This window comes from Danio rerio, chromosome 1, assembly GCF_052040795.2.
Source record: "Danio rerio strain M-AB ecotype USA chromosome 1, GRCz13ab, whole genome shotgun sequence".
NCBI lineage: Eukaryota > Metazoa > Chordata > Actinopteri > Cypriniformes > Danionidae > Danio > Danio rerio.
Genome location: NC_141021.1, coordinates 37,141,377 through 37,161,765, shown reverse-complemented (window position 1 = coordinate 37,161,765; position 20,389 = coordinate 37,141,377). Strand labels below are relative to the sequence as shown.

General features: G+C 34.4%; 1 protein-coding gene and 1 long non-coding RNA gene across 59 annotated transcripts in view; one reads left to right on the top strand and one right to left on the bottom strand.

Annotated features, from left to right (window-relative positions):
- The window catches only part of lmo7b (LIM domain 7b), a 92,590-nt gene that overhangs the window by 357 nt on the left and 71,844 nt on the right, over positions 1–20,389 (top strand). For 55 of the 58 annotated variants that reach the window (NM_001443024.1, NM_001443023.1, NM_001443022.1 and 52 more), the window contains 2 exon segments: positions 11,082–11,404; positions 14,153–14,238. In NM_001443024.1, coding sequence (NP_001429953.1) covers positions 14,170–14,238 — 69 coding nt within the window. In that variant the 5' untranslated portion in view covers positions 11,082–11,404; positions 14,153–14,169. 58 annotated transcript variants of the gene reach the window in all.
- Positions 7,497–11,085, bottom strand: LOC141386117 (uncharacterized). The gene is made up of 2 exons (XR_015476708.1): positions 10,949–11,085; positions 7,497–7,920 (listed from the first exon to the last, which is right to left on the bottom strand). It is a non-coding gene; the product is annotated as an uncharacterized LOC141386117 (long non-coding RNA).

The following is a 20,389-nucleotide window of genomic DNA, read 5'->3' as shown; positions in this document are numbered from 1 at the left end:
TATTTATGCACCATCAAATGTGGTTATAATGGGAGTCAATCGGGCAAAAACAGCCACCAAAAGTAGCCTAAATTAGAAAAAAAATCTAACAATGCATCAAAGGCAATGATGTTACTAATCGTTTATATATCCAAGACTGTGATAAAATGTAAAAGAAAATCCAATCCACTATTACTTTTTAAATTGAAAATACGTCATTTTGTGTGTTTTTTCACCAAAGCAGTGGCATAATTTATGAACTTAGCAACTAAAGAGTTGAAATTCAAATTTTCCCAAAACATTTAGTATTTTTGAGACGCAGTGGCACGGTAGGTAGTGCTGTCGCCTCACAGCAAGGAGATCGCTGGGCCGCTGGTTCGAACCTCGGCTTGGTCAGTTGGCGTTTCTGTGTGGAGTTTGCATGTTCTCCCTGCGTTTGCGTGGGTTTCCTCCGGGTGCTCCGGTTTCCCCCACAGTCCAAAGACATGCGGTACAGGTGAATTGGGTAGGCTAAATTGTCCGTAGCGTATGAGTGTGTGTTGATGTTTCCCAGGGATGGGTTGCGGCTGGAAGGGCATCCGCTGCATAAAAACGCGCTGGTTAGGTTGGCAGTTCATTCTGCTGAGGCGACCCCGGATTAATAAAGGGACTAAGCTGAAAAGAAAATGAATAAATGAATTTAGTAGTTTTCTGCAAAAAATAAAAATAAAAAAAATAAAATCCGATGCATTTTCACAGCAGTTTAATTCAGTGTTTTTTTATTTTATTCCCAACATAACAAAATGGTAGTACAATTGAACAGTGCACAAGGGTTAAAAAAGCTTTAATGAAAGTGTCAAGGTGTGCGTACATTTTGAAAATGCACAAACAAAATGTATATGTGCACAACTGTGTAGGATAAATGTGTTATCCAATAAGAAAAAATGTGCACAAACGACAATTTAATAATAAATTCCAGCATGTGCATCGAGAAACCATGTGACTTTGTTTTAACAGATCATGCGATAACCAAAATTGGCCCAATGATGGGTGATCAAAATGGTTTGGTATTGTTACCTCCCAGAAATGCCAAGTTCATTGTAGCTTTGTCTACTGAGGCACAAGTCATTTGTTATTTAAGGAAAAAAGGCCACATCAAATTCAGTTGTTCATTTTGATATTTGGTGTCAGTTTATAAGGAAATGCAAAATATTTGTTCTCTTTTACTCATTGGATAGAAATGGTGCTTTATTCCTGAATATTATATGTGATATTTCAGTTTTGCGTATAAGTCTACAGTAAATCACATCTTTGGAGGAAAACATAGACTTATTTAGTGTAACTTCACTAATTAAGTCTTGTATAGGGAAACATTATTGAACACCTTATTTTGGTTTACCATTTTCAGTGGACAATTCACATGTTCTACTTTTATAATAAAGCTTAAACTAAAAGCACCACTTTCAGTAAAAAATAAGTCATTTAGGTTTGTAATGATCAGAGAAAGAGTAATTTATGTTTTTTTTTTTAAACCTTACACTGAACTCTTGACTTGAGCTGCAGTTCTGCTTCATTAGCATACTGACTCATTGTTCCATTGGGCCCTCATTATATGCATTGACCATTCACCAACTGACAACAGCGAAGCGTCAATGACTCATATGCACTCTGACATGCAGCCTATGCTATACAATTCCTCAACTCAACCACTGACATCTCTGCAGAACTGCTTATGCGACGCTATGATGAGCAGACCGCCGACTGCCTTCTGCTGCTTCACCACAACCTGAATGCTTCTGCCTCACTGGACTCAACCTAGTCCCATCAAAGTCCCTCACTGACTGTGTAGAGAATCACAAGGGCAAGATTTCAAACGTTATCAAAGTGTTTTTCTTCTAAGAGGTATTGGAAGTTGATCGGTTGGCATGTATGTGAACTCTTTTCCATCTGACACATCAGTTTGTTCGCACCCCCTGACACCACGAGGCATCACCATAGCAACCTCTCACTCTGTCACCCTCCTTTGGTCTTGCTGGTAACACACACACACACACACACACACACACACACACACACACACACACACACACACACACACACACACACACACACACACACACACACAATGACCTTACCACATCTACAGTACAATGTTCAATAGAGATTTAAAGTTATTGCACTGAAAGCTGATGGCCAGGACAAGCTAATTAGCTGTGCTTGCTAATACTGCACAAGTATCACCATATTTCTGTTTCAAAACCTACTGTATGTGGTCTGACTTATTGCCAACAACAATTAACCCATTGTAAAAGTGTATAATATGATTTGCGTTTAAAAAATAAGTTGAATACCAATCTATAAACTACAGCAACTTTTGATTTAAATACAATAAAGTTAATATTTTTTTGTGGAGTATACAGATTAAACAGGGTGTAACTGTCTGTTAGCACCATATATAAAGCCAACTTAGTTATACACAATGTTGGATTTAAGGTTAAAGTATATTAGGGTTTTTATAGTATGCTTTAAAAAGTGCATGTGTAAGGGAATCAAAAGATTTGAGCAACTATTGTTTTAAAAGAGTATAAAAGACATTTTTATCAATCATAAGAGAAAGCTTCGAAGAGGACTAGCATGTGCACTGGAACAGGGTGAATCTTTCAAGTGCGCATGTGCCAATAAGCACCTGGCTTCATGCATGTTATCAGACATGGTTGCATAAACAGTTTAGCATGTTTCTAACTTAAATTTAATTCTTACCTAATCCCAGGGCTGTTTAGATCAAAGCCGCACCATATTGGTGTTTCATAACATCAAATTTTTACAAGGTCATTAGCCCAACGCTCAACCCCCAACCTGGAGGACCAGGACATAGACTATGAACAATTTAGCTTAACCAATTCCCCTATAGCGCATGTCTTTGGACTTGTGGGGAAAACCAGAGCACCTGGAAACTTCACACATAAATGCGAACTGACAAACTCAAACTAGCGCCCTTCTTGCTGTTAGGTGACAGCGCTACCCACTGCACCACTGCTAAGTCTAAAAAAACAAGTAGTTAACTAGTTGAGATTTTTTTTCTTCTCTGCCTTTACCCAGCGCGCACATGACCGTTGAAAGTATTGCACACCAGTCACGCACATTCACATGTTATTTAAAATGAAACCATTCAGATGGCGCTCCGTGGTGTGGCAGAATATGAACAGTGTCCTGAGTCGCGGCTGGGCGCCGATGTGCATACAGTAATAGTTTAGAACTCTAAAATGCTTGGCGCTGCGTGGCCCTGCGTGACACGATGCGGGCCATCGCCAAGCTGTGCATCTGGTGTGCGACCTCCTTATGCATATTTGCCATCTATGTCTCTCAAACACAAAATTGCTTGATGGGCAGCCAATGAATATTTACTATTGATCACTACTGTGTGTCCCTGACAAGATGTGCAAGAAAATTGCAGCTTTTATTAATTGAGTTTGCAAGTTTATTTTCTTTAATAGCCCAGCTCTAGTACTTAAAACATTTTTAAGCAGTTTATTTACATTTTTGAAATGCATAACGAGAACTTGTTCTATGGTCGGAAATTGAACTCTACAGATTAACAAAGTGACTTTTGTTGACATTTTTATTAGTCTAAATGTCTTATATATTTTTTTTTGTTATTATACAGGAAAAATGTCTTACAGGGAATAGGCATGGGACGATAACCTTTTCTTTAATACTGTTCCTAGGGTGTGTGTAAGATTTTTTTATTTACGTTTATTTTTTCATTTTTTTAGGACAACAGTATCTCTAGCTTAAAATATCTCCAAAGATGCCGTTTTAAATTGTAAAGAAATCAGTGGTTTTCCCAGAGATGGGTTGCAGCTTGAAGGGCATCCGCTGCGTAAAAATGTGCTGGATAAGTTGGCGGTTGATTCCGCGGTGGCGACCCCGAATTAATAAAGGGACTAAGCCGACATAAAAATGAATGAATGAATGAAGAAATCAGTGGTTTTGAAACTTTTAGCCTGACATTTAGCCTCAAAAAATCTTGAAATGTTTCTCAAAATAAATTAATTGTGTTCAAAGAAAAAAGTTTTAGTTTTTTACCCAGACATTTAAAAAGAAAATATTTTTGAGCAGTAATCACAATACTGTCAAACCATGAAATTTTTATCTAAGGTTATCATACCGTCAGAATCTTAAACAAGCCCATGCCTTATAGGGAAAAGTGTTGACTAAAGTGAATAAGGGACAGTTTTATTCTTACCTTACCTTACTTAATGGCAAATTCAGTTTACAACTGAAAGTTAAATCTAAAGAATCATTTTAAAATAGTTTTTTAGTGTATCAATTAGCATTTTTGACATTCTGTAAAGAAAACATACCAAAACAAGGTATTCACTATGTTGTATTATGTTAATGCAAGGTGGAAACAGGACCTGCAGTAAATCTTCATTCAAGCAACCATTATCCATTTTTAAAGGGCAATAAACGTACCTTTTTTGTTAGTTTGACTCAAACAGTTTTGACCTTGTCATCAAATATTTGCTGAACCTTGTAATGGGTGTGGACCTGGACGGTAGTAGTGGTTTTAAGATGTGTGTTAACAAGAATGAAATGTGCCCTTGGCTGGACTAACACATCTGGCTGCTCACCATCCTTTCCTCATCACTCCCTCTTCTCACATGTCTGCTGGCCAGTAGATCAGGACAAAGCTGCAGTGTTCAGGGAACTGCACTGCTGTTCCTAGCCAGAACAGCTGGGCAGCTCCAGGTAAAATAGACCACCAGTCAGTGGGCAGGGACAAAAGAAGTGAAAACACACACATGCACACACCACCCTAAGGTTTGACTGCAGATATATGAGGCATTTCAGGGGGTGGACTTCAACAAAATCAGGACTTCAACCAAGGTTTGAATCTATTATGTAGCTGAAAACAATATAAATGATCCTTTAAAGAAAACAAAAGAGAAAAAAAAGAAGATGTCAACCTTGTAAATTGCAGTGCTGGCTCTGATTAGATGTTTGTTTAACAGAAAAAAGGTCTCTCACGCTAACATGCACTGCCAAACCAAGATTCCCTACAATTCGGTTCTGGTAGACGTTTTGTAAAAATATATTTGTTTACTCAGCATAAGTAAGTGTAAGGATTTGAGCTGGAGAAACATCACCTCTAATATGATGCGGTCGACCTCATTGCTACTCCAAACTGTAAACAAATTTTCTTTGCATGTTTCTAGTTTAGCTCATTCCATCCAGTGGCTTTAGAAACCCCAAAATTACAATCCAAAACACACATTTCAGGATCAGGATGGGATATATTTCTTTGCCAGTGGATGCGCAGAAGATCTACTTTAGCTTGCTAAGAATGCTAGTGTGTTTACGTAAACTCTGATCTGCCGGTTCTGCTCAAATCACTTAAAAACTACAATTTGGAATTGATGAGGAGGACAATAACACTCATCGCAACCTGTGAGACTTCCATGGTTCCTTTAAAAATGTAAAAAGTAATGATAGCTGGATTCTTGATAAATTAACTCATTTTCTCCTAATTTGTAATATGAAATGGCTTATTAGCGTATCTCTCTCTCTCTCTGTTTACAGTAGATTTGTTATTTAATTTACTTACTTTTATTTTATTATTATTATATAATTTTTTGGCAATAATAATTAATTAATTGTAAAAAAATATATATTAATTTTCCTTTTAAATCTTTTTGATGAGCCCTGCCCATTAGTGACTAATCTCTAATCTTTATTAATCTCTCCTTTATTAGCATAGGATGTTAGTATTATTATTTTTTAAATCAGACACTATGCGGACACAGGCAATTGTAGCTCGTTTAATTTAAAGCGACAGTCACCAAAATGACACAATTAGGATCAAAGCCTAAAATAGGCAGTTTCAAAGAGTTAAACATTATTTGTGGGGTATTTTGGAGAGGGGTCTGGATGCAGTTGCAATGTGAGCTGCATCTAATGATTTTTAATGTGCACACCTAACCTCACATCTAACCCTACCCCTCACAGTTATGTCATTGAGTGCATTAAGTCTGACTTTGCAAGTTTAAGACTTGCAATTTCTTCTCGCACAATCAAGGCTGCATTCAGATACTATTGGTATTTTGAGCTGTAACTTCACATAAACACTCTATAGACATCAGAGAATTATTTTACATCTTGTAAAATGGACATAATAGTTCCCCTTTAAATATTGATCATGAAAATCCCCATGCACTTCTGTATATTCATATGTTCTACAAACTTATTGATTATTTTTGATTGTGTTTAAAATGTCAACAATGCTGAATATACAGAAATGGGACAGGGCCTCAGTTGAGTATTACTTTCCTCCCTTTAAATAAATACTTTTAAATTATATATTTTCTCATTGAAAATCATTTATGGTATTGCAGTATTTAATCAGGCGTGTGGGGGGTGTGGGGTGTGGGGGGTGGATGAGTCAGTGTGCGTAGGTTTTTTTTTTTTTTGGGGTGGGTAGCACGTTCGCCTCACAACAAGAAGGTCGCTGGTTCAAGCACCAGCTGGGTCAGTTGGCATTTCTGTGTGGAGTTTGCATGTTTTTCCCGTGTTCGTGTGTGTTTTCTCCAGGTGCTCAGTTTTCCCTTACAAGTCCAAAGACATGCGGTATAGGTGAATTGGGTAAGCTAAAATTTTCCGTAGTGTACAATTTTACAATTTTTTTGTACGAAACTGTGTGTGAATGGGTGTGTTTGAATGTTTCCCAGTGATGGGTTGCAGCCGGAAGGGCTGAAAAGAAAATGAATGAATGAGCTCATTTGTCCTATTTTGACTGCTAAACCATCATAAATAGTGAAAGTAACCCATCAAAAAGGATTTAAGACAAAGCAGAATCCTCTGTTGGATGTTGCTTTGGTGTAACTTCAGCTAATTAGTTTTGGCCAATGCTAACACATATTTTTCATGAGTCCAGCATCCAGCTCTGCAAGAAAACACAATCTGATGTAAGATATGTCATTATTCGCTGTATTGAATTTTTTTAAATAAAGAAAACATTTTACAAGTAACTTTTATTCTAAATCTTGGACCTTGTTGTTTTTGAAACAAAATATGAAAAATAAAAAGGTGTAAAGCACCAAAAGAGACTATATTTTAATGAATTTGAATACTAATTTGAGTATTGTTATCCATGAATTCTCAAATATACTTTTTTTTTTTTAACAAGAGAGGCTAGAAAATTGTGAAGCTCTACATTATATTATTATTATTATTATTATGCTATATTTTTTTTTATTTAAACAGCCAAAAGATTTGCCTAATGACAATTTGAAATTCAATGAAATTTGACTATGATGACCATCTGACAAGCTAACTCAGCTAAAAAATAGTGCTTAAAATGTCACTAAAATGCAATATTTAACCCTCATAATTAAATAGGAAATGAAGCATATAACTGCAAAAAGGTCCACTTTTTGAGAAAAAAAACCCACCTCTATCACCAGGCTGGCTACGGCCCTGCATTTAGATAGAGTGTGTTATATAATAATATATTACACTGAAAAAAAAAATCCTGAAAACAAGATTAAGTAAATTTATTTTCACGAGAGCACACTTCAGGTAATTTTGATTTATTTAGTGTACAACCCATTTATTAGTCAGCAAAGTCCATTTAAATAGATCTGAGCATTTTGCATTTTCTCATCACTGAAGCAAAACCCTCAAAGCTTACAAATTAACAGCAAAGGACACCACTCACCAACATCCTGTGCAAACATGCTTTGAAACCTAAACTGCTGTCTTTAGGCTCATCAGATGACAACAATAGTGTGATAAAGTGTTAGTTTGTCTCACAGCAGACTAGTCACACAGGAAACCAGTGGGCAGACAGACTTGTACATTGCTCCAGCTTTGGTTAGGACTTCCTGTCGCTGGATGAAGCACTTCCTGTTTTAGTTCCAGCTGTTGAAAGCATCTCTGTGTTAGTTACTGTCTTGTTGACTGCTGAAAAATAGAGCAATTGCACTTTCACTACATTTGGGTTATATTTTCTTCAATATTCCTTAAAGATTGTGTTCAAATAACAGAAAATATATAAATATGTGGGTCTTTGATGTTCCTTTAAGTTTTATTAAATGAAAATGTACAAAATTAATTTTATCTACATGGAAAGCTAAATAAATACAAGTAAATTGTCTACTTGAATGTTTCAAATAACCAAAACATCAAATATATTTTATATTAAATAAAATGTTACAATATGGATGAAAGAATGTTACAGTCATTCAGACCCACTTGTAAATAAAATTGTGATCAAAATACATTTAAATTATATAAATATGCTATAAAATGCTTAGAAACTTGTTGCTGACAAGTGTGTTAAATAGTTTCAATAATATAATAGCAATATAAAACAAACAAACAAAAATAAATAAATAAAATGAGATACCTGTTTTACACAGTGTAAAGTGGTACTTGGTTTAGAAAGCTTTTTTCATCCTTCACCAGTATCTTATATATAGTGCCAATATAGTGGAATATAGTGCCAGACTTTAGTACATTCTGTAGTTTGACAGGAATCATTATGAACTGATTATTCGAACTCACAGACAGACAGACAGACAGACAGACAGACAGACAGACAGACAGACAGACAGACAGACAGACAGACAGACAGTGTATGCCATATATATATATATATATATATATATATATATATATATATATATATATATATATATATATATATATATATATATATATATATATATATATATTAGCCCCCCTGAATTATTAGCACCCTAGTTTATTTTTTCCCTAATTTATGTTTAAAAGAGGGAAGATTGTTTTAACAGATTTCTAAGCATAACAGTTTTACTAACTCATTTCTAATAACTGATTTATTTTATCTTTGTCATGGTGACAGTAAATAATATTTTAGTAGATATTTTCAAGACTCTTCTATACAGCTTAAAGTGACATTTAAATGCCTAACTAGGTTAATTAGGTTGACTAGGCAGGATAGGGTAATTAGGCAAGTTATTGTGTAATGATGGTTTGTTCTGTAAACTATCGAAAAAAAAAAAAAATCTTAAAGGGGCTGAAAACTGTTTAAAAAATTAAAAACTGTTTTTATTCTAGCCAAAATAAAACAAATAGGACTTTCTCTAGAAGAAAAAATACAATTAGACATACTGTGAAAATTTTCTGGGGGGGCTATTAATTCTGACTTCAAATGTCAGAATTAATATCAATATATATATATATATATATATATATATATATATATATATATATATATATATATATATATATATATATATATATATATATATATATATATATATATATATATATATATATATATATATATTCACCTCACGATTTGAATATCTCTATTTAGAAAGATTTCATTAATATAGATTGACTGGGATGATCAAGTAATTGTCAATGCAGTGCATCAGCATAAATTATAAGAAATAATAAATTACATGCAAAAATAAATAAATAAACACTGCTTTATGGTTTTCTGGAGAGTCGAACACTATTCAAGTACAGAAGTTGAACAATCAACTGTAAAATAACATGGTCATCGTTGCATGAATAATTAAAAAATAATAATAGTTGCACTTAGCATATAATCCTGCCCTGATTCATTCATTCATTTTCTTTCCGGCTTAGTCCCTTTATTAATATGGGGTCGCCACAGTTGAATGAACCGCCAACTTGTACAGTTGAAGTCAGAATTATTAGCCCCCTTTAAATTTTTTTTATTTCCCAAATGATGTTTAACAGAGCAAGGAAACTTTCACAGTATGTCAGATAATATTTTTGCTTCTGGTCAAAGTCTTATTTGTTTTATTTCAGCTAGAACAAAAGCAGTTTTAATTTTCTTAAAAGCCATTTTAAGGTCAAAATGATTAGCCCCTTTAAGCTATGTATTTTTTTCTCGATAGTCTACAAAATTTAAAAAAATAAAAATTTCTCTTTCTGTTAAACAGAAATTGGGAAAAAAAAATCAAACGGGGGTTAATAATTCAGTAATTCAGGGGGGCTGATATTTCTGACTTCAACTGTATATATGTATATATATTCTAATGGGGAAAAAAATGCAAATCATACAAATTTTAGTATTGCATAATACAATGAAATCACCTAAAAATTAATAATAGCAAAAATGTACATTGCATACTTCATTCATTTCCTTTACTGTCAAGAAGCCAAGTGTGCATGCAAAATGAAGCGAGTCAGAGCAGAGGGTTAATAGCTACTGCGCAGCAAAGCTAACTTCTGTTGTCTGATTGTTTTGTTTGATGATATTGCGGTTGTTGTCTGATAGCTTTATGCACCAGACCCATCTGTGAAAAGCACTAGCCTGACCAAACCACAGTCAATATTCAAACTTAACAGGTAGCCTATGCTAATGCTCTTTTTTCCTCAGCTAGGCTATGCTAATCATGAAACAGCATTTTAATTAAAATCATATCTAAAACTCATTATGATTTTATTATAATAGCAATGTATTGCATGTTTGTCTTAGTCATTTTTGGTCCCATTAACATCACAGCACAAAAGAAAATTCTTTCTGAGAGTTTAAGAAAAATTATTAGCCAAATACCCTTAACTGGGTTAGCAAAATTATCACACAATATTACAATAAAAATAGGCATATAGGCTTAATATTTTAGTTAGGGTATGGTTAAGTTTTTTTTTTTTTTTTTTTAAATAAAAATAAACATGTATTACCCACTCTCTAGTACAAAACTTGTATGAGTTTCTTTTTGTTAACCATAAAACATGTTTTGATGAATACTGGTACCCAACAAAAAAGCAAAAAGAGGATGGTCCACACTGACTTCCATTGCAGGTTAAAGGAAGAAAAACAATAGCTTACCAATATTCTTCAAAATATGTTAGTTTTTGTTCTTCAGAAAGAAACTCATGTAGGCTTGGTCCAAGTGTAGAAAATGATAACATAATTTTCATTTTTGGATGAACTAACGACAGATATGACTAGTGAAAAATGTCTTACCTGACTTGGACAGTTAACAAACAGCAACGTTTTTGAAGTGATTATTTGTCTCCATCTGCTGGTCAATGTGGCTAAAGCCCGCGAATCCTCTCCGACACTTTTTATATAGCAGCAGGGGGCGTGGCATATATTTAAACAACTCATCATCATCTTCTCTACCTATGCACTTGTCTCTGCAAACGCAGCAGCTGTTCTCCGCGTTTTCCGTTTGTCTCATCACTGAACATGGATGTTTCAGTTCCTGCTTACGAGTAGTTTGGTGAAAGGTGGCGGCTGATTTGAGGAATCCTGCAAGGTGTTCATGCTGTGCATTTGAAAAGGAGTGTTTGCAAAAGTTGAAGAAAGTTGGAGACGCGCACTGGTAGCGGGAAACACCTTGCGCTTTCGACTCGAGACATCTGGGAAGTGAAGTAGCCGCGGGAAGCAAATACACGTAATTGAAAGAAGGGCTTGCAGGTAAGTTTAGACTTGTAGCATTTGTGTTTTCTTGTGTGGTGGCACAGGTGTGCGGGGTTCTGAATCACCATCTTTTAAGGTGGCAAACATGAAGGTGATGGAAGTTCCTGTTAACCTTTTCATATTGAGGTAAAGTTGGTTCTATGTTCACACAATTTCCCACCGAATGCCATGGTAAAAATGTCAAATTATCACTGAACGTTTATGCGAATATAAAACCACCTTTTCTTTAATCCTGTTTATTACAGTGGACGTCACTTTATGCTAAACAAGATAAAATTATATGTGCAACCGTTGTTATTTGAAATGAATATAAAGGGGTCCCATTACTAAATCATAATGTCTGGATTTTTTCCTTAATGTAAAAAAAGGTGTACTTTACTACAGCAATACAGCTAGGTGTGCTGTACAAACATTAGTAAATCATTTTGGTTATTTTTTCTACGCTTTTTTTTTTTAAACATGTTCATAATGTTGTGACAAATCTTTTTTTTTTTTTTTTGTCGGCCAGCAGTGGAATGCAAAAGCAATACATACTGTCACCTGTCAATCTGATGAATTTTATTTAGTATTATTATTTTTAAATGTATAAAAAAGCTTTTTTGATAAAGGTGGTCTAGAGCTACAGTGCTTTTATATTTATTTGTTTAAAGTAAAAAACAACAACAACTGGTTGTTTCTATGCTTCACAAGCAGTGTCCTTTGTAATAAACTTTAAACTTGAATAACAATCCATGCCCATTATTTATTTTCATATATGAAGTATAATACTAATTTTAACATTTGGGTTGAGCAATATATCGTTTTAGCATCCATATTGCAAAGTGTGAATCTGCAATAGTCACATCACAGGATATGCAATGTGGAGTCAGGATTTAGTTGCATATATTGGTATTTTTTTGGAGGAATGTCGATATACAATACGGCATTTTGCCATAGATGGTTACTTGAGAGTCAAAGCCTTTTTTAAAAACTTTAACATTTTTTGAGCAAAATATAATTCAAACACAGGAGTTTTCCTCTCTGTTATTATCATCATTAGAATAATCATTCTTATATTGTGTTTTGTTGAAAGAGTAGCTAACAGCGAGATATTAAAATAGAAAAAGGAAATGTTTGGTAGACAAATGCATACTTTTTATTTTACTATTTTAAAGTTTTAATAATCGTTTAAACCACTAACCGTTTGTACACTAGGCACACACACAAATCAAATCACGTCTTCCAATTAAGGGGCTAAAGTAAATAAATCAATTATACAGAATAAATAAATAAATACAATGATCTAATCTGAATTGAAGTCAATATGCAATAACAGACCAGAACGCAGAGCTAAATGTGATATAACGTAAATGTAAAGACCGTCCTGTAATGAATTCTAAACTTATAACCAGTGAATATGTGGTGGTTTCACTTTCAAAATGTGGTATAAATTCATCCCATTTGAGGTTTTTAATTAACACATTCAGGGGCTTGTCAATTTGACAAGGCTTCTATGTTTGTTTTTGCTGTCAATTGTGGAAGAGAGGGGAGTTGGATTTGTCCGGGGAGTCAAATTTCGATACAACATCGGCACTGCATGTTCCTCCATGACGTGATGGGTCGTTCTTGAACTATTCGTTCAAATTGAACAAATATTTTGTATGACTCGGAGTGAATTTGTACATGCGCTCATTTGTGCAAGTGAAGCTTGCATGGTACCTTAGAGTCTGTTTCTCGCAGAATGCGCACGTGTGGCCTCAAACCATATTGATATGAAAGATATTGGATAACCCCGCATCGAGTTGGGGAGTCATATCGATATATCCCCAGAACTCGATATACCGTCCAGCCCTAGTGGGTTTTAAGGCTTGTGACTGTGTACGCATTTTATGTGTATGCGAGTTTAAAGCACTTGGCAACAAAGAATTATTACATTTTGTAATTTTAACAAATATTAATTTAATTATTTGTAAAATTAAGACTATAGAACTTTGTTGTACATTTGATTACTTTATTTCTGTTGCAGAATATTGTTAGACTTTAAAATTTATATTGTTGCTTTACTTTAGTTATCTGTTCTGGTAATTAGTTATTATATTTTTGGCAAAATCACAAAATCATTCCAATCAATAAAAAAGTGTTATTTATTTCTAAATAGAGCTGTTCAAGATATTTGGTGAAATATCGCAATAAAAATATCGCAATGTAAGTTTCTTTTTTTTTTACCTATATCGTACAGCCCTAATTAACATTTATTCATTCATTTTCTTTTCAGCTTTTATTAATCAGGAGTTGCCACAGTGGTATGAACCACAACCAGCAAATGTTTTACACAGGGGATGCCCTTCCAGCCACAACCCAACACTCGAAAACACCTATACACTCTTATATTCACTCGACCAATTTAGTTTATTCAATTCACCTATACCTGCATGTCTTCGGACTCTGGGGGAAACCGGAGCACCCGGAAGCACAGGAAGCATGGGAAGAACATGCAAACTCCACACAGAAACACTAACTGGCTCGAACCAGTGACCCTCTTGCTGTGAGGCGTGCCATCGTGCTGCCCCTAATTTATATATATATATATATATATATATATATATATATATATATATATATATATATATATATATATATATAATAATTAAATATAATTTAATGTTAATTGTATTAGCAATTTAGTCATATATTTGTGTTTAGGTATTAAAATGTATATCTAAATGGATTCATGCTCATATTTTTTTTCTTTTGAACTGTTCTCAGGTGTGATTGGAGTGGCGATGGAGTGGCGTCAGCAGTCTTCAGTCAGCTGTGAGCTTGCATTCCAGGAGGCTCAAAGGTGGATTGAGGTAATAACAAATTTTTAAAATTACCCAACTGATATTGTGGTTGTAATATTCATGCACGTTTCAGAATGCACAGAGCACACAGTACAGAATAGCGATGTGTCGGTGCTCTTAGGAAATTATCTTTTTTTTTTTCCCTAATGCCATTTGGGGGACCAAATATATGGAAACATTCTTGATAATATTCAGTGCTGAATGTTTTAGCAGCTTAAGATAACCTGGACTGTTTGAGGTTGCCCTCAGTTATCATTTCTAAAGCATTTGCATAAGTAGTTAAATATGATTAGCTCCATAAAATACTAGATATCATGCTTCTTGTTTGAATAATGATGTAATATTTAGTTTGTTTTTGTCAAGGTGGCTTTGTTACATTCAGCTTGTAGTTCATCTTGCAGCAAGATGCTACTTTGTGTGCAGTTTTTTATTAGAAAGTAATGTGATAATGTATTTTGGAAACATTTGAGCTGCTTAATGTTTTTGTGGAAGCCATGACACATTTAGTTTTTTTTTTTTTTTTCAACACTAGAAATTGTAATAGAACGTTGCAAAAATAAATAAATAATTTTTGAATGATAACATACTGTACTGTATGTTATAAAAGATCTAGTGGTAGTCTAGTCGTATATGTTTAGCCTTGCATGGCAAACATTTTCTACTTTTCAACATACTGCACTGAAGATCTAACCACAGTTTCCTGAAGAGATGTCACTCTTTTCCTCAGCCACCTAGAAAGGTGCTACTTTTTTTGCTTGCATGCTGTTGCATGTGTAGCCATGTTTGTGTAGCCATATTTAATAACTCTTATCTATTATCATTGTTAATAGCCACGTAATGCATTGTATGAGTTAAAATAATAGTAAAATTGTATACACTTGCATATTAGAACAATAGGTAAAGATTATTAAGTTTCCGACTTTAATTATAGTAAAAATGTATTTGGAATAGTAATACATTGCTACACAGGTAAAAGACCTCTCAAAATTTGCAGCTCCATGTAAAGAAATGATTAACAAAATCTACAGTATCATTTTTATTGCACATTTGTTGTTTAAGATAATAAAAACATTTTTAAAAAGCAATATGTATAAAATAAAGATTCAATTTGAATGTATTGAATTTTCTAATTACACTATTATAATTATTTTTTAAGGAAACCACTGCTTTATATCTTCAAATATTTATGTATAAACTATATTACATAAATATGAGAACATTAAAGGGTAGCTAAATCTCCAACTTGACTCATTAAAACATCACAATGTCCTTTTCTGCAATATCTGAATATTTGTTCTGTGCATAATTGTTCACAGATATCTAGTCCTTAAACACAAAAAAAGAATAAAACTACTATTGCACTGTTGTCTACCAGATATTTTTAACCACATTATTACTTTCTAATGCTGGCTTCATCTTTTTCCCCTTTTTAGCTTTCTGATCAACTTAAGTCAGATTTATTAGTGTAGTGAATAATCTGATTTCATTAATTGTCTCAGGGGATTTTTCATTCAGTAGGTGTAATATTCATTAATGTTAATTATTTAAATTCTTATATTCACTCAATGACGATCCTACCTGCCCATTCTAGTGTGTTGGTTTAAAGGGCCATGAAACCCCTCGTTTCAGCAGGATGTTTTCACACCTCTAGTTTAAAAAAAGTTAGGAAAGTGGGGGTGTCTAGTTTTGTTTGGGTGGGAGTGTCGGGGGAGGAAAAATGGGCAGGGTTTGAATAAAATGGGCAGGGTTTGAATAAAAATGGGAGTTGCCATTTGGGCACGTGCTTCTGACCGAGTACAAACAAACACACACGCAGGGGAGACAGTGTGTTTAATGACGGTGGAATGTTTGATACCGCACGTCGTATAAGAGAAAAAAAAGCCTCTGCATTTCTCTGTAACTCAGATGCACTCAGGAGGTCAGAAAGCCGTGTGTGTAGACTATCCTGTCACAAAATGCGGCGAAAATTCAACACGACGGTTGGCAAAAGTTTGCTTAGTGTTCACGTGTTTACACGCAGAGAGCACCATTTACAGATCTTTTAATATTGTAGTGATATTAACGTACTGTAAACTAAGTAACTTAGAAATCATTTTGACTAAGGTCTGTCTGTAAACACTGAAAAAGTACAGCTGACTATACGAACTATAACTTTGCCATCTGAATGAACAAAGAAAGGGCGCTGATCGCATACACTTACCGAATCTGTAGACAGGATAATCACCACATACTGGAGCTGCATCTTTTTTAAAGGAGACGAGCAGCAAATCCGGATCTTACCATAGATGAGAAATGCTCTCGAGTAAAAAATTTTCCAAACAAACGCATTTCTGCCACACCTCGCACTGTTTCAGGTACAGTCTAGGAAAGCTAGCATGCATATTAATGAAGTTGCAGCGCATTCATAATAGAGTGCTGATGGTTTGAACCAAGCCATACTCATGAATGAATGCAACGCACTCAGAGACATAATACGGGACGCCTTGGTACAGATGTACAGTGCACACGCTGGAATACACGCTATTATCTCATGGCTGTGGTGCAGCTTCAAAAATTAGTTTCAAACCGGAAGTACGAATTTGCGAAATAACGCAAAAACAATCAATTTTCACTTTTTAGTGAGATATACGTGTCCTAATAGTGTTTTTAGCAGTGTGGGACACCTATACGACTGTCAACAGCTCAAAAAATGAGTTTTGGTGTTTCGTGACCCTAATGACTGGTGCTAGGTAACGTTTTGGGGCCTGGCTCTTCACTGCAGCAAACTGGATTAGACTGGACTGCTGCTAAAGAGCAACTGTACAAAAAAAAAGAAAAATTGATACATAAATCATAGTGTGCAGACATTGTTTTGCACTGCTCCTAGCTAGCTTAATGTTAATTTACCGGCTGTTTCATCGTCTTCATGTGTTGTTGTACTCTCGCTGCTACTGGCTTTAACAAAATAATGTACTCCGCTTAGTACATTTGCCCTCATCAGTTTCTAGAGCTTTTATAATGAATAAAATAAGTTAGGTAATAGAAGAAAAAAAATAGATAAGTGAATAAAACGTACACCTGCTGTGAGTGTAGGCAGACACTGGCCCCGAATTCACCTGGTCCTGCTGATTAGCCAATCCGGGCCTGCATTTGATAGACATACTGCGAGTGATGTCTTGGCTTCCGAATTAGTTTTGTTATATTTAAACAAGGTACACTAAGTAGATAAAGCATTTGTTTTAACAGCACTAACAAATTGTGCTGTTTTGAGCATTTTGAGCAAGATGGGGTGGAGAGTGACGTCACATCACACTATCAAGCATTACTGTTTAATATCTCACAAATCACAAATGAATGTCATAGTTTTGGTGATTTATTTGCTTTTATGGCGTTCCAACTTTGAGGTTTTAGTAAAGGTGAAAAAAATAAACTCATTGCCTTTATAAGTGACAAGTTGACTTTACTTGAAACAAAAAAGTGAGTAAACTTTGTAAATTGGAACTATTACAACGTTACTTGCTACTATTACTTTAAGAGCACCTATTTTACCCCTTTTTCAAGATTTAAGATGAGTCTTTTGTATCTCCAGAATGTGTCTGTATGTAAGGTATCAGCGCAAAACATGGATATCCGTTATGTTAATGTACAAAATAAACCAGATTTAACGTCCACAAACCGGGATTAAAGCATCTTCTTTTATAATTGTACTGACATGCGGCTGTGGTGATAAAGACGATAAAATCGCCTGTTGATTATGAACATGCACTGTTTTCAAAACATTTTAAACTTGTAAAACTCATTCTTGATCACATTTGATGATGATTGATCACAACAAGCCGAACAAGTCTTTTAATCCAGGTTGCTTTGCTTATGTCATGACTTGTTAATATGATTATATGCGTTACTACGGAGACATGTTAACACGCGGGTGTCAATCAATTGCAAATATTGTGTCTTAATGGGAAAAAGGACTGCAGTCTAAATGGAGAGAGAATGCAAAATGATGCTAAGTAGTATGCTACTTTTAAAGGTTAGGAACCGCTTATTTACAGTCTAGATAACTAGACCATACACGCACCTATGAAATCGAAAATTAACTTAAAATAAATAGTGTAATATTTTACAATACAGAGACAAAAATATTGTAATACTGTAAACAATTACTTTCAAAATATGGAACCTAAATATATATAATGTACTATATTTTAGAAAGTAATTTGCAAATGCAACCTATGTACAGCATATCAATAAGTAGATGGCTGTAAGTAGCTGCCAATCATCAAAAATAAATAGCGTGATTATTAGATACTACATGTGTTGCTGTTTTTTTGTAAATGTTGAGCAGCAATAATAATCATGTGGAAGTTACTGCTTTTTACCTTGGCCTGACTTCTAACTTTTTACATGCAGTACAACAAGGCAGAGGATAGTAACTTTAAAACAGGGGTAAAAGGTCAAGTTTAAGGCCAAGATTTTTTTATGGTGATAAATGTCATTATTAAAACATGTCTGACAATTTTCCAATGTCCTATCTATAACTAATTAGTACAATAGTCAGGAAGTGTGAAACACTTTTATGAAGCCGAATTTACATTTTGAAAAAAACATTTTTACCGATCATAAGACACAATTACATAGGAAAAACAATTTTACTAAAGACGAAACAAATCTATATTTTAGAAAAAAAAAAAAAAAGACGCAAAACACTAACCAGTTCTGAAACTAATTTTTATTGACAGATTTGTTACGAAAAAAGAGAATGTACCACACATCGGAAGTGATGCGGTTAAAGGCGTTGTTGTTGTTAATGGTGAGCGTGGCAAATTCGTGCTGTGGATTACATGGCGTAAATTAAGTTTATGGTGATCAAACATTGAGTTCGGTCGTAGGATATTTTGCCCATTTGTGGCAAAACACATGAGCAGCTGAACATTGTTTTGCTTTACGTGTGGTCTGTGTTTTGTAGTTTCTAAAGGACGAGGACCAGAAGAAAACACCAGACATGCTGTATCAATATGTTGATTTTTTTTAACGAAGGCCACTCGCACAATGTAATCGTAAGTCTACATGGTATAAACATCTGCTTGAGGACTCTTAAAAGTAAATTGAACGAAGCTGGTGTTACGGTTTAACTGGTGTCCGTGTTAACTGGTGCCCCTTTCCAGTTTAAACTATTCACGTTTGGAGATTGGCAGATTCGTCACTTTTTCACAGCACAAAACATGCCTATACTAAATAAATATTCTTTTTACTTGCTGTCACTGTCATTGTAAACATTATTGATTTTAATATTTGTGTGGTAGAACAGTATATAACCAATATTTATGTAAAAAAAAAATCAATTCATATGTCATCAATGGGATTCCAACCCAAGTGAAAGTTCGGCACGATTATCAATCGACCTATCTAACTGAGCTTTTCAAGACTACACGTTGAAGTCGGTTTTAATATCCTTATTAGTCAACATATGTTGTGCTTTGGTTGTGGACTCATGTAAAGTTGTTTCCATGAACTCACGTTTACATGTTTCTACATACTCTTATGCTAATATTTTCTCAGAATAGCTCTAAATGACAAAACGTTTTATCGCAGTTGTTTTTTTTATCTCAGTTTTTATATTTGTAGACTCGTGTTAATCCGTGTCTACAAAGTCACACACAAGCTGATATTTTCTGATGTGTGTTACCTTCCCTTTCCGTAAGGAATCTGTCATTGCAGTTTGTTTCAGGACTGTGTTTTGCGTCTTGTTATTGTTTTCTAAAATGTAAATTTGTTTCATCTTAGGTTTTTCTTATTTAATTGTGTCTTATGATGGGTAAAAATGTTTGAGCTTTGTAAAAGTGTTTTCTGGGCACCGTAAATTTGTCGGCAACAACAACAAAAAAATTGCTGAAGTCACTCTTCTCAATTCAACACTCTAAGGTCTTTAGCCTTTGTAGGTCAGTATACCTGCACACAGGATTGTCCAAGCAGCTTACAAAAGATCATCATGGGTGCCCTTTAAAGACTATACTTTAAGTATAGTCAACTAATCAATATTTAAAGTGTAAGCATTAATTTAAAGGTGATTAATTTAAAGGTATTCTGCTTTCAGGTAACTAAAAAAGACATGAAAATGTATTTAGCTTGTGTTCCAAGATCAGATATGTGCAAATGTATGAACAGGGACGAGCTTGGACCC